The sequence below is a fragment of the Argiope bruennichi genome, chromosome 6 (genome assembly GCF_947563725.1).
Source record: "Argiope bruennichi chromosome 6, qqArgBrue1.1, whole genome shotgun sequence".
Classification (NCBI taxonomy): Eukaryota; Metazoa; Arthropoda; class Arachnida; order Araneae; family Araneidae; genus Argiope; species Argiope bruennichi.
This window is the reverse complement of record NC_079156.1, coordinates 86,087,786-86,103,350: the sequence shown is the minus strand read 5'-3', so window position 1 is coordinate 86,103,350 and position 15,565 is coordinate 86,087,786. Positions and strand designations below refer to the sequence as shown.

Sequence of the window (15,565 nt, the reverse complement as noted above, 5' to 3'; positions counted from 1 at the left end):
AAATTTATTTGCATATTTAATATATAAAGTCCTGAAAATGCAAAAATAAGATATCATTTAAGAATATTTTTATCAGAAATCTATAATAAAACCTAATATTTTTAATGTTAAAATGAATTGTTAAACCATTCTAATTTTAAGACGTATGATTCCTTTATTATGAATTCTCAGCATAAAACAAAACAATTTTTTGTTCAGAATTCATTAGAATTATATTTTCCAACAACTACAGATATAAATATCATAAATTCTCATACTATGATAAACTGTCAGATAAAAGATATCGAGCCTATTTATAAAAGATGTAGAGGCTATTTATAAAGTAGATTTCCCTTTAAATCCAGAATATTTTTAGAACCTAATTATAAGTTTCCAGAAGCAACTCTCTTAATCTTTTATAAAAAGTCTCTGAAAACTGTCTAAGAAAACAGTTGTAGCTTTATGTATAGGAAAAATAAATTCGAGTCACTCTCCGCTATTAAAATTAATCTGTCTCTCTCTTTTTTGCCTTTCGGTTTTTCTGATAAACCGAAGCCCACGAATAAACGTGTTAAGGATTCAAAACTGGTTGGTTGTAGAAATGGGGAAGTTTCAATGGAACACAATATTTTTACTAACCCTAAAACCACACCTCCTAAGCTTGCGACCTTCAATAATACCTATGGGTGCATTTATCAAATCTATTGACGTCATATATATCATAAGAAGTTGCTAATTATTGGTGATGCTAGAAAAATTGAAAAGAATTTGTGCCAAGTGGTTGAAATTCGACCTTCGTGAGATTTATTAAAAGACTATTTTTATTTTGGAAAATAAATGACAATTTCCATCCTGAATACCATATGAGGGTTCACGTTTTGCGACATGCTGTATAAAAGAATTTTTCAGTATTTTAGTGAATCTAAGCTCTCGGTAATACTAAAAGTAATTCATTCACAACGAACCCTTCCTAATGGGTCATAATTAATCATTAATTAAGTAAATTCCGTTAATCGTAGAAAGAAGCATTAAAACTATTCCTACTTTTTCGACAAATCGATCTCTGAATATGATCAGTTAGTTGGAACTGCTAAAGAATGCCTTTTTTAATTCGAAGTCTAAACATAGACACCAATATCATGTGCTTCCAAGCTTATTGTCGTCGATGACTTCAATAATGATTTTTGGAAGGCATGAACTTCGTATATCTTTTATCTACTTTTATTGTTTCTGTACTATATATTATATTTTCTATTATTATTATTATTATTTTGCAAAACGTAAGTATTAAAAATAAATGCCTCATCCCTTTACCGTGGCAGAATTAGAATATTCGTTTAAAGTGCATTTTGAATATTAGAAAATAATTATTTGAATATTAGTCTTGGCTTGGAAGCCGGAGGGTTCCAGGTTCGAGACTCAATTCCATCGAAGAACCGTCGTGTAAGTGGATCTGGTGCTCGTTAATTCCGTTGGAGCCAAACGTTCTCCCGCTGGTGTGGTGTGAAAGCTGGGAGAAGGGTGCCAACTCAGGTGTCATCCTCGTCATCTAACCGCGGTTCAAAATTTCGAGGTCTGTCCCAAATTAGCCGTAGTGTTGATTTAAAATGGTATGCTAATATATTAAATTAAACAACGTAAAAGTAAACTAAAACGGTGTGAAAAATGATGATTAAAATATATTGTATTATATTAGGTGTCCACAGTAAACTGCCCAAACTGGCTACTTTCTAAACCTGTAGTAATAGATATATACTTCCAGGAGCAAAATTGCCCAAAAATGGTATAAATAATTATATCTTATATTGATCGAGTCAACAAATTTACTGTTAAAAAGATTCCGAAAACTAAATTTTTATATTTATTAAAAATGTTAATCATATTTATTAAAAATTCCTCCACATATTGATAATTTTTAAAAATTCATCTTTTCTGTATCCAAAGCTCACTGAATTATGAGCAAGGTAGGACAGGTACCCTGGGCACTATTTCATGAGAGCGTAAAATTGTGAAATAAATCAGATACATTTAAAAAAATACTTTTCTTCAACTTTATTCTCCAAAATTTAAATGAGACTTCTTAAAAAACAAATATAGTTTTTTTTTCTCTATTTAATGTTTCGGTGTATTGAATCTTCTGAATAATTCCCAAATTTAAATTGTTATTAGAGTTTTAGTACGTATATATTTTACCTGACATTGACGTTTGAGTCATAAATATTTGAAAATGGTTTTTGATTAATCAGCAAATACTTTAGTATTTCATATAAGTATTCATAACAGTAAGAATAGTATTTCATAAAATTCTGACGATGTGAAATCGGACTCTATATAAATATGTTCAGATCATATTTCTATTCATCGAATATTTCTATTAATCAGCAAAAACCCCGAATAACGTTTTGAAATAGCTAATAATTCGTTTAGAATTGCTATACATTAAACTGAATGAGACACACCACTTTATACAATTTTAATCGCAGAAATGTGGATGTTTAAGAATAATGATCTATAAAAAATTGATGTGTCAAAAATATTTTAATATATCTAATTACAACCGAGAGTTGTATAATGATTTATAGTTACTAATTTTTAGCATGATATGTATTAATAAAAAGATTATATAAAACAATTTTATATCATTCATAGTAGTTTCTATAATGGTTCAGTGTATTCTTGTTTCTAAAGATTTAGAAATGAGCTGTCGTGTTACGATTATATTGGACACTTAGGACATGTTGGAAATGAGCCTTTTATCCCCCATAATACTGTTGGATACAGATTGCATAGAAACAAGGGAGAAAGGAGAAAAAAAAGGCGAGAAAAAAAGAAAATAATCGTCTGGCATTTTTCCGTAATATCTCCTGACTTCATAACCTTGAATTTTCATTGGATGAGAAAGAGGCGGTTCCGCTTACATTGCCCGAATTTTAATTTTGAAATAAAATTGCGTATTATCTAATTATTGTGAATTTCGATTATTTGAGACTTAACAAGAATAGCCTTATATAATATAAGTTTTCTATAAACTAGGCATTAGATATAATATACACAAGAGAATTTCTAGTGAATAACAGAAAATAATTATCAAAAAATAAGATTTCTCCCCTAAGTGATTCTGTTTATAAATGAACTTATAAGTTCTAAACTATAGGATTTTTGTGTCTTAAATCAAAAAATAAATTATTTATCTAAATGTAATTTTATATATAAAATATTAATAAATTTCTTACTTCTTTCATTTTCATCATTAATTTCATGAAGTCTTAATTTCACAAATTTTTATATTTTATTATTAACTTTACTAAACTTTGAGGAAATGTAGTAAAAATACAACACATTAGACTAACATGCATTTTGTAAAGTTAGGCTATCGTGGGTTAATGTAAATCTCAATTTCCAAATTAAAAGATAACGAATTCGAATTCTATATAAATATTAAATAATACTTGGGTCAAGCTTTCTTAAGTTTGAATAACTTAGAAATCGAATTATCGGAATTTTGACACACCATATGGCCACTTATCAGATTAATAGCAACTAATTGCATTAACCTTCAAGTAGATACAAAATGGGATTTTATTTAGATAAAAGTGAATATTAATCTGATATAATTCTAATTAATAAAGCCTTAAGTGTTATTTATTGCTTTATAATTTCTATTTTAAATTATTGCTATATATTTCTATATTGCTATTATTTCTATTATTGTCATATATTTCTATAAATAAATCAATTGCTTTATAATTACTCTACTTATTATTCCATATAAAATCAAATTAAAATAGAAATATCGTATATATACGTATTGCTCACGATTGTTAATGTAAACATGGAAAATATGAATGCCAGTTTCTCGAAGGAAAAGACATTGTATAATCTTCTTTATAATCTATGTTACAAGTACATTCACTCCCACCGGTAGAGCATCCAAAATATAGGGATGAAAAATTTCTGTTATATTGGTTGATTCTCACTTCCCTGATGAGCATAGTAATATTATGGGGTAAAATTACCTCCTCTCCAATGACGGGTCATATCTCCTGCGACATAGGTGGTATTGTGGATAGTCATAACTATAAAAATCTCCTTTTAAGTTCTCGACACCATACTTTCGAGAAGACAATCATTCAGTTTAATCTTGATTCTACCATTCTACCACCAAAACCGACAAATTCTAATGTGGTTACAAGTATATTCATTTATTGTGGGTTACATTACTGAAAGCATTGATTAGGTGGTGTTCTTAACATAATAAATATTGAGAAAATTGATAGATTGAACATACAACTTAAAACAATTTTCTTGTACGGCGTTGGATAGATAGCATGAAGATGTCTGAAATTGCGTTCCAAAATTTCTGAATTTGCTTTAATAAAAAATAAAATATGTGTTTTTCATGCAATTTTAATACTTTTTGGATAATATCAATAAAGGGAATAAGCCGTAAGTTTCTGTATATATCAGATTTAAAAAAATTTGAAATGATAAAATTAAAAAAAGTGGCAGGAAATCATCACCCCCTCTCAATAATTTTCAATGTGATTTATTGTGATGCTATCTTTTTGTTAAATTTTAATTCCTTTAGTAACAGTTTATCTTCAGGATATGTAAAACAAGTGATTGTAAATTACTTTAATTTGTGGAACTCCTCATGAATTAACTTTTCACCATAAATCCATAGCTCAGCAAATTTTTAGACATTTTCACTCCGTTAGTTTCACAGCTAACTTAATAAAAAAAAAAAGACCAAGAATTTATGGTAGCATACACTTGCCAACATGCCAAACATGGCTAGGGCGCCAAGACAGTTCGCAAGTGTCTAAAAAAATGAAAGCCGTACAAAATATTACTTAAGGCATCAAATAAGATAAGATGACAACTCATCAGTAAAACTTGTCGCTAATCTCTTAGAGATAAATTATGTAAAGTTTCAAATTTGTCTAACACAAGGAGTTAACCAAATATTATGTTGATAACACTATCAGATAACAAATGTTGTAACGGTTAACATTAACTTGGATTTGCTACAATCCGAAACCCAAACCTCTGATAAATCCATTGGGATTTCATTGTTTTAAGACTACACAATTGTTTTCAACTTTCTTAGATTTTTTTTTATCTCAAAGTTTATTTCCAACGTTTATTTTATTAATATAAATATTCCAGTGAATGGCTACGCTTAGTAACTGAAGCAAATTAAAAAAATTATTATCCATAACATAAATTTTTACCTTCATTTGACTTTATCAGCGATGTAAATATGACGTTTCTTGTTGAAACAGGAAGAAATGATAAATAAATATGTTTATCTCCTTTGAGAGCTTTGAGAGCTTTTTGCAAGGTTGATATGTTCCATACTAAGTATGATTTTGTAATTCAGTCAGCAAAATAAGTTTATTTATTGGATAAGATTTATAAGAAGCAAAGTCAACGAGATCGTTCAGCAAAAAGTGCAGGTGCACTTTTGCATTGAAACCCAAGGTCAAAATAAAGCAATATTTATCAATGAATAATCTATTCAAAACATCCCTTCATTGAAAATCACTGAATCGTAAATAATGAAGTGACCACTTAGTAAGTAAATAGCTTGCTAAGTGGTTTGAACACTTTTATTTTCATTTAAAGACTACAAAAACTATTCTAATGACTTGCTTAAATACCTGTAGCTTTTATTTGTTGCTGCTAGTATTCCTAAGATATGTGCTGCTTTATTAGAATTTTATTGATCTTGATATAAATTCAAGCACATATTTAAAAGGCAAATAGGCGATTTTTAATATTTATTTTAAAGTATCATCATAAGATCGTTTATCGTCAATTTAAGAATATAAGATTTAATGATATTTCAATATTATTTTAACCTGCAGTGATACGGTAACATTGTTCTGGCTTTGTGAACAAAGAACAGATACGTTTCTATCCGAATTCCATTAAAGATGGCGGTGTTTCCGGAACTGATCCGTGATAAACCCTTTGAGCTTTGACTCGCTTTAAAACGTCTCCTCCGACAAATCCCTGACTCGGGCTTTTTCGGGCACACAACTACAAACTAAAGTTGAAAAGTGATACGCTATCAGGCGATCATATGAAAGAGGATTACATTCTGTTTATTCCGTGCACAAAAAATTACCTTGGAGTTTGAGGCATCAAGATTCTCACACTAACCGAGCTCATAGCATCAATGAAGCATCCTGTTTAGTTAAGAAAAGAAAATTTGAAGCTGGATCAATACATTTCTATGGCATGAAATTGATATAGCAGAAAGGATGAACACAGTTATATATATTGCTACACATCCAAGCGCTATTTAAAAAAAGGCTAAAATTTAGCGATTAGTTCTTTAATAATTTATATTCGTCACGATTTTAACGAAATTGTTCAATTTTTTTAGCTTTTATCAGGATTTCTTTGTCTCTGCTATGAGAAGCGCCTTACAGGGAGGGACTAGATAAACAATAAGCACGAAGAAGAGAACACGAGAAAGTATTTTGAACTAGTATAGTTTCAGAAAGAAATCTTCCGACACATCGTTTTGGTTCGACACATGTCTAAGAATCACTATTGGGAAATAAAAGCCCACCTAATTCAGAAGTTATTGTAAGCCGGACGGCAAGTGATTAAGAAACTATTTTTTAAACATAGAAAATTAGAAGTTATTACTTATATAAATAATCTTAAATTATTGTATTTAGTTTCCAAGCCCTGGGAACACGGGTTCCTGTATCATTCCTAATCATACTATTAAAACTACAAAACTCGGGAATCTTCAAGATAAATAAAAAAATATTGGCATGTTAGTCACTTCTTTTAAGTCTAACTGTAGAGATTCCTGTAAGTATAGATATAACAAATGAGAAATTTTATTTATTTTTATGGTTTTTATGAATTTAATTTTTTTAAGTTGAGGTCTGTTGATTTTAAGAAATTGAAATGAAGTCCGAAGACCGAAATATTAAATTTTCAATAAAATAAATTTATACAGTGTTTGTTTTTTGCGGAATAATTTATATTCTGAAAAAAAATTAATATGAATATAATTTAGCGCTTTCAAGATTCTTTTTTGAAATATCTTAATCCGAGTAGTTTAATTTAAAATCTTTGTATGAAATAATTTGAAAATAAAATACTATTAGTATCTGTTGATAAAATAAATTTATTTTGAATATTGTATTTTCTGCAATATTTAATAAAATTTCGACAATAGCTTTATTAAAATTAAGTTATTCCCTTTAATTACACATTAATGTGACCTCATAGAATTAACAGAATACATTATGAAACCCTTAAACTCAGCATCGGCTCCTAAGCCAAATTTTTAAGTTGGAATATGTAGAAATATATCTAATTTTGATCGTGGTCAAAAATTGCAAAATTCTTTCCAACTTAATTTTTATCTAGTTTAAAAAATAAAATTTTCTTGAAATGCACCAGTCATTCATTTCATTTTTATACAGAGAAAGGAGTATATTCAAAATTTCTCCATGGTTCACCCATAGACTTTGTCTTATTTAAAAACAAAAGAAAAAAATGCACTCTTTGCATAAAACTATTTCATTTTTTTTTGGTTTATTTTGACACTACGAGTCAATTAGTAATAAAAATTCGCAAAATCATTTCCTGTGCAGTCACATTTTATGGCATTATTTTTTTTATGTTTGTTAGTAATCCAGCTTTTTATATTCTAAGTTATAGTATAAAAAGTTAAATGATATAAATGGTAATAATCTAACCTTTTATACTATTTAATATTTTAATTATATAATGTACAGAGTTGCAACGTTTGTTTCAAGCAAAGTTTGGCTTCTACATATTTACCTATCATAGAAATTAATGTATATACAAATAATGAGTATGGGTTTTTGAAAAGTCACTGTTCCTGAAAGTATTCTTTAATAAAACCTGTATTTACTTTACATCATGAGCCGCATAAATTATTGAAACATGTATTCTATATCATTCTTAAAACAGTCACATTTTGTTATTAACAATTTTAGTTCTATCTCTACTCATAAAAGAGCCCTGTTCTACCCATGAAAAGAGCTATTAAAATGTAATTTTGAAATCCAAAATTTGCACTGTGTAGGACGAAAATAATTATGATCTCACAATGAAAGTAAGACTACTTGCAATTAGATATAAATCGCTGTTACGCTTATCATTTAACAGTAACATCACGTAAAATGACTCTATGAGTGAATATAGGGTGAAATATTGGGTCAAAAAGATGAAATTGTGTTAGCTAGCATGATAATGCTGCAATATATTTTATTGTATACACATTTGCATGCATATACATTTGGATAGTAACGGCGAAAGTTCTCAGATCATAATTATAACGCTAATTTATAATAAAATTGAAATCTCTGAATTCAAATATTAGCCAGCTGACTGTATATGTATGTAAAAATATATCTCGTCACATTTTAACCCATTTAGTACAATCCCGCATCATTTTGCAATGTACTGTATCAGTATTTCTGCGATCACGTTTTAAATCAATATTTTTTACGTTATTTTGAATCCACCATCCGTGCGTTTTAATGAAAGCAGGGACGTAATTCATCCCATCTTTCACTTAGTCACGTTTCATGGAAATATTTTCTGGCATCCCCCGTGCTGCGTTTCGATAGTGCAGAACATTCCGTTACTTTCACACTTCACTACATCAAAACGCAAGTCATTGGCTCATCATAAATCTTGTAGTGTCAGCTGAATTAGAAAAATGAGTGCTACCCCCATCCCACCTGTTCACCTGAGAGTGACGTCGAGGAAACTTCACATCCAAATCTTATCTTCCATCGTTCTCCAGAGTGGCGTGACAACAGGTATTCCAGAAAAAAAGGAAACAGGTCCAAAAATCAAAACGGGATATCCTCCATAATCTTTACGACCCTTGTGAAGAAACTTTGACTACCCCTGAGTAGCGATTTCAACAGAAAATTTTATCTCGATTCTTGTCCAGGATTTTGAACTGGACAACGGCGGCGTGGTGGTGGTAGAGGATTTTCTATTATCCATTATGTTTAGGTGTTTATACATCTTGCTCTTACGTCATGTTGGGAGACATTTTTATTTTCCTTTTATTGGAACCTACATAGATTACGAAAATGGATAAATTGTAGGATTCCTCCTTGGAGCAGCATCATAGTGTCGAGGACTACTCACCAAATAGTGCATTCTACAGCAATTTCTGCTAGATTTTGCTGGCAGTTTGCTTGCTTCTTGAACGCTGCTAAAGTTTTGCTTGGATTTGAACATGTCTGTCAATTTGAATGAGACCACATGTAAGTTTTTCTTTTAGGTATTTTAAAGCTGCTGTTGTTCTTGATGCAGTGAATTCTAGCATGTCAGTTATGCTTTCCAGTAAGGAATTCCTTGTACTGAAAAGTTTTAATTGTTCCTTCTAAAAGATATCAAGTTTTGCAAACTATTTGAAATGACATTTTTTGAAAAAAATTATTGAAATTCGTGATGTTAGCAAATCATTATGATTATGGTGAAGGATGGTAGAGATTAACATTTACAATCAGAAGCCCAACCGAACTTCTGATTTTGAAAATTTCACCATGCCGAAATACGAAACTTTTTCTAGTTTAAATCACACAAATTCAAGTATATAATGGATTTAGTTGTAACAAAGCTTCTGTATCATATTTGTAAAAGCAATATTTGAATCCGTAATTCTCTAAAAAGACTTTTCAAACCTATTACGATGACTTTATAGAAAATATAACTTCAATATTTTAGGCATCATCCGATTAGATTCATGGAGATCATTTCAGTCTCCGTTGTTAAGTTGAGACTGTTTTCAATAATATTCAGTTTAAAATAGTTTGAATTCATTTTAAGCAAATTTTAGAAATATTAGATATTTCAATGGACTGATCATTTTGATTTTTCTGTTCAATTCAACAGCATTTTATACATAAAAATTTCTCCTTCATTCTCATTTTTTAACAATTCTTAATCTCAATTCTTGAGTGACTTTAATATCATGGTTCAATATCATTTTTTATCAATTTGTAACAACTTCTATGGCTGCTGTTTTGTTCTAAAAATAGTATATTATTATTACTGATTTTATTAAGTTTGCTTTAGATGTTTATATATTAGAAAGTCTGTCTGGAAACAAGATAATTTTAAATTTTGAGTTCTATCATTGCATTTAATATAATGCATCAAAAATATCTGGTATTAAATATTCAAGTACAAAAAAAATCTGTTTTCTATATTTATTCTCTGCATTTCTGTCAATTATTTAGTTAACATTTTTGTCGTAAACTTTAAAATTATGCTTATAGATTATCTTAAAGGATGTTTACCTTTCTTTCTATAAACAAATAATCTGAAATGTATTATTTTCATGTTCATAATATGACACTGACCTATTAATACTTTGAAGACGGATTTGTCCAGTGGTCGAAATACCGCATTAGGCTAAAAAAAGGTTAAATAACTGTTCTTATATTTTCAAGAATCGAAAAGATCCAGAAATAACACAATTATCAATAAAATATCCAACTTAAGTCTCGAGAGAGGTCATCCGAAACGTTTTAACGCGAAGGTTCTTCACTTCAGCTGTCAATCGCGGTTTCAGATCCATGTTTATTTCACGCTTCGGGTAGCATTTGACATTGCAGTTTCAAGTTCATTGTGTGCTTCTATCTAAAAAATGAGTTTGTTTTCATTTCTTGAGCTTGAAAATGCTCTCTTCTTACTCTTATTTAATATTTGGCAGATAAATCAGCATTTATTTCGCGTTAAATTGTTCAAACACGGCTTTTCTAAATCTTTTATCGCACATCAATTCTTATCTTTACGACTTTTTTGCTGGCTGATAATACGTCAGCGGCTTCGTTTGCGGATTGTTATCAATATCGCGAAGATCAGCAGCGTAAATGAGTCATTGAAACAGCTTTAAGACTCTGTCAACACTGGTATAGGTCGTTGAGATTCAGCTCGTCATTGCATTTTAAAAATAAATAAAAAATAAAACTTTTTTTTTCTTATGTCATGCGCTAGAATTTTACCAAACATTTTTTATGCAATAAACATATTTTTTATAAAAATTAGGTTCTTATGATTTCATTTAAAAGTGCTCACTATTTTTATTTAGTCCAAGATAAAAATTAAATGGTAATAAGTTACACAAATGTTTATTAATTGCTGCATTTTAACATGAAAACATTTGAAAAATATTGAGTTCACGGCATATATTCTTTGACAAGCATGCCTTTCCAAGATATAACCGCAACCAAATTCTTTTCAGAACAAAACAAAAACAATTATTTGAGGAAATTCTGCTACTATAAATTTAAACTAAAGGATAAAAAGAATTCCTTTAGATTAAATTTATCTAAAGGAATTTTAAAATCTAATCTAAAGGATAAGTGTATAAATTTATAATCGGCCATACTCATAATGACAGAATTAGCATAAATATCTTAAGATTATATATTTTCATACTTATTAATTCCAATGTTTATTATGTAAAAGGAAATGACCCTGCTTTAATATAGTTATTTATTGTAAAATATTTATTTCTTAAATTCAAAAATCTCATGTAATTTTTTTCTTTCCATTTGCAAATTAGCATACCAGTTAATATATTTCCATGCATATCGCTTTTAATATACTCGAAAAATTGTGATAATTTTTAAAAATTTCAAAAGTAAAAATCAATATCTCAAATTTACCAAAATCTAAACCTGTGGGAAGTTCCTAATTTGGATATAAATATCAGCTTAATTCGCCTCAAAAATATTTCAATTTATTCGAAAAATTGGATTGACATGAAAATAAATGCGACTTTATACAGTAAGAGAAAAAAACTATTCATGCCTTAAGGGCACGAAAAACCTCATGTAGTTCTTTAATAATTATTTCTTATCAGAAATTATTCATTAAAATAATTTATCATGAAAGAAAAAACAGCTCTTTGAACTTATTACTAATCATTAAATCACTGCATTATTATTGTTTGTTTTATATTGATAGACAATTTTAAATTTTTTTTCAGGGCACCCAAGAAGAGAAAGGAAAATGTCCGAAGCCAGAAATCAAGCAATAGTCGACGTCATTAAAAACTGCATTGTCAAGAAAGTAAGTTTAAATTCCTTCAATAGTTGTTCCATTTTCGCATTTTGATAAACGAATTCGCAATTTTGTAGTTTATCATTACAAAATATAATACACATTTTTAAATGGCAAATTATATAAAAAAAATCAGACATTTTCCATTTAATAACATAAAAAGAAAGAAATTTCGATATCGCTCTCAAATGCTTGTAGATTAGTATTTTCAAACACAATCCAAAATAAAATGAAAATTATTCATGGTTTTTTTTGAGCTTTCGTTTGTTACATAATTATCAAATATTTTTAAATTCTACAATCATAAGTTAATTGTACTCAGAAAGTTTATTATTTTTTAAATAGTAAATGTCAATTTTAAATGAAAAGTTACAACGGAAATATAACATCAAATTGCTTATAATGAAGAATTTTATTAAATTTTTCGTTTGAGCTGTAATGAAGTCTTATTTTTGAAGTGTTGTATAGCTTAAAATCTTCATAAAATGTATATAGACATTTACATTAAAAAAATCAACATTTAATGCATCTTAAGTATTTAAATTACGTCTGTCTTTTAAAATAGCATGAGTTATTTACAAAATTTTGCCATTCAACATTCATTTCGTTTTTCAGAACAATGACATTCCTTTCTATGTTGCTGATTTTTCTGATGTTTTGTATAAATGCCGTTACTGGAAAACCAAGTTGCCTAGAGTAGAGCCTTTCTACGGTAAGTTAATGAAAGAAAAGACATAAACATAATTATAAATATAATTATAAATATAATTTGCAAATTTATTGTTCGATGATACGATACAAATTGTAAGTGTTAGTAAATGGGAACTATTTTTTCCTCCTTAATTGTAACAAGATTTAAAAAAAAATATTTCTAATAAAATTTAGAATGATAAGGTTATCTTGATAATTAAATCCATTCTGTATTATAAGAGTGTTTTTAGAAAAACATTTTTAACTAAAATTTTATTATAGAAATGCAAATTTATAATATTCTTAATTAAGCTGATTAAAATTTTTTATCTCAAATTTCTGCTGAATTTTTTTGTAATTATAATTTTGAAAATAATTTCTGGTGACAAAATAATCCTGCAAATGACGAAAAATAATTTAATATAACACAATTTTATTCAATGAATATTTGTTTTTCATAACTTTGCTGCACAAAACTAAAACATGACGACATTTTCCTTTTTATTCCATTTCCACAACTTCAAATTAAATATTTTTTTTTGTTGTAATGAATGCTGCTTCGATGCTATACTAAAGCATACATTTTCTCACATTCAATTTCTTCTGTTGATTGCAGCCGTGAAATGCAACCCAGATCCTATGCTTTTGAGTCTATTGGTATCTTTAGGAATTCGTTTCGATTGTGCCAGCAAAGTAAGTTTGACTTTTTACAAAAATATTGCACTAATAACATTTGGAGATATTTCATATTTACAAAAATTTCGTACATACATTTATTTTGCATATTTATATTTTGAGATATTCCCCATTTTAAAAAGATTTTTAGTCAATTTTAACTCTAAGCATTTAGACTGTATTTTGGTTTCAGTAGCTGATTCGATTTTTTTTTAACATTTCTAAATTGTATCACAAAGTTACTAACTTCCGCTATTTTCGCTTGTAATGTCTTTAAAAAAATTATATTTTGTGAATGTATTAAGATTTTTGAAAACCTTGGTGAATCGAGAAGATTTAAATTGCTTTTATCCTTCAATTTTGAACAACAAAATCAAATGCAATCGGACAAAAAATGTATTTGAAATTTAATTTTATTTTTTCCTTAAAATGCAATTTTAGATATTAAAAATACAAAAAAAAGAAAAGCTTAGGAAATATATTTAACTATTTCAATCTCTTTAATCTCTAAGAATTTCGCTTGGCCCGAGAAATATGGGCCATAAATATTAAATTAAAAAAAATCATAAAAATTAAAAAATCATAAATAGCTGAACATTAAGACAATAAAAAGAATTTCTAGTCAATTTTCATTAAGCTAAGTAAGATGACATTATTTACCAAGATAACAAAACAATTACTTCATTTTAACTATGTATAATAAATGGCATGAATTTCTTTTTCTCAGGGAGAAATCGATGCTGTGTTGGCAGCTGGAGCCGAATCCTCAGACATTATATATGCGCACCCATTCAAGTCCAACACTTTCCTTCGGTACGCAGCTTCGGTCAATGTCGATCTCATGACATTCGACTGCGAACAAGAGCTTTACAAGATCAAAAAAATCTTCCCGCAGGCAAGGTAAGAGATGACACTCGATATGTAGGTCATTCTGCTTATGAGAACATGTATTAGCTTCAAATGAAACATATTATCTAAGAGTTTACTTCTGTTAGATATTCTAAAAGGAGATTTTTATTTAGAAGCTCGAATGTTTGCAATTTTAATTAAAAATTTCTTTTCCGTGTAAAATTAAAGTAAAAGAAAGTGAGAAAAGTGACCATTTCATAAAATAATTATCATGATTTTTATATGGCTTCATTTAAATGATTTTTGTTTATTTTTTCTAATTCATAGATGTAGCAAATTTTTAAATCTTATATTTACGAATCAATGAACTAAAAAATTTTCAAATATGCATCAAAAGATATATAAAATCCTTTCATTAAAAATAAGGTATTTTTCTTATGAAATAAAAAAAAAAATTCCCATTGCATCGGTGATTTTTAGTCAATATATTCGTCATCTTCAATGTTATAGATATTCTTATCAGATTTTAAACAGAGGAAGAACCAAATATATGAATCATGGACTTTCCAATTGATAATAAAATAGCTTTTATATTAGTTCATTTCAAAATTACAATTTTCACGAATTATATGTTTGTTCTCATATATGTGCGCAAGAACTAACTAGCTTATGATACAATAGTGTGATAAAAAAAATTCTATTTTTTTTTCGGTATGTTACTTGTCACTGAGTTAGTATTACATCTGTATTGGCACGGCTTCGTATAAAGAATGCAATATTGAAGAATTATGTTTTCTTTCAGGTTGGTTCTCCGCATCAGTATTCCTAATGTGCCTGCTGCTTTCCCACTTAGCAATAAATTCGGGTGCACTGTGAAAGAAGCCCAGAAGTTGCTGGTGGTGGCTCAGAATCTAGATTTAAATGTTGTCGGAGTTAGGTAAGACAATGAATACCTTCTAACAAGATGCAATCTTTAAATACAGGGTAATTCGACAGAGTTTTAAGTATATACGAAAGCTAAGTCTAAAGGCTACTTTAAGCATTTGAATTATATTACATCTAGATTAATCAGCCTGTATGTTGTGTAAGAAGTTATTTAACTAAACAGAATCATCTTTAATCTGTCAGATATATATTCTTTCTATCAAATATATATACGTTCGCGTTCTTTGTATGGAAAAATTAATGAGAAAGGGATAAGAGAGGTGTGACCATAAAAGATTTTTTTTTTCATGAACTGTTTTCATAGATATATTGAAAGATTATTTGAAATTGT

The 15,565-nt window shown here is 28.4% G+C and overlaps 1 protein-coding gene across 4 annotated transcripts in view; it reads left to right on the top strand.

Moving 5' to 3' along the window:
• LOC129971484 (ornithine decarboxylase-like) overlaps positions 1 to 15,565 on the top strand; it is a 41,036-nt gene that overhangs the window by 20,576 nt on the left and 4,895 nt on the right. For 3 of the 4 annotated variants that reach the window (XM_056085298.1, XM_056085301.1, XM_056085300.1), the window contains exons 2-6: positions 12,002 to 12,084; positions 12,691 to 12,787; positions 13,382 to 13,458; positions 14,168 to 14,340; positions 15,092 to 15,226. In XM_056085298.1, coding sequence (XP_055941273.1) covers positions 12,002 to 12,084; positions 12,691 to 12,787; positions 13,382 to 13,458; positions 14,168 to 14,340; positions 15,092 to 15,226 — 565 coding nt within the window. Of the gene's footprint in view, positions 1 to 9,128; positions 9,267 to 12,001; positions 12,085 to 12,690; positions 12,788 to 13,381; positions 13,459 to 14,167; positions 14,341 to 15,091; positions 15,227 to 15,565 lie in introns of those variants that run through there. The other variant, XM_056085297.1, reaches the window with a different exon arrangement.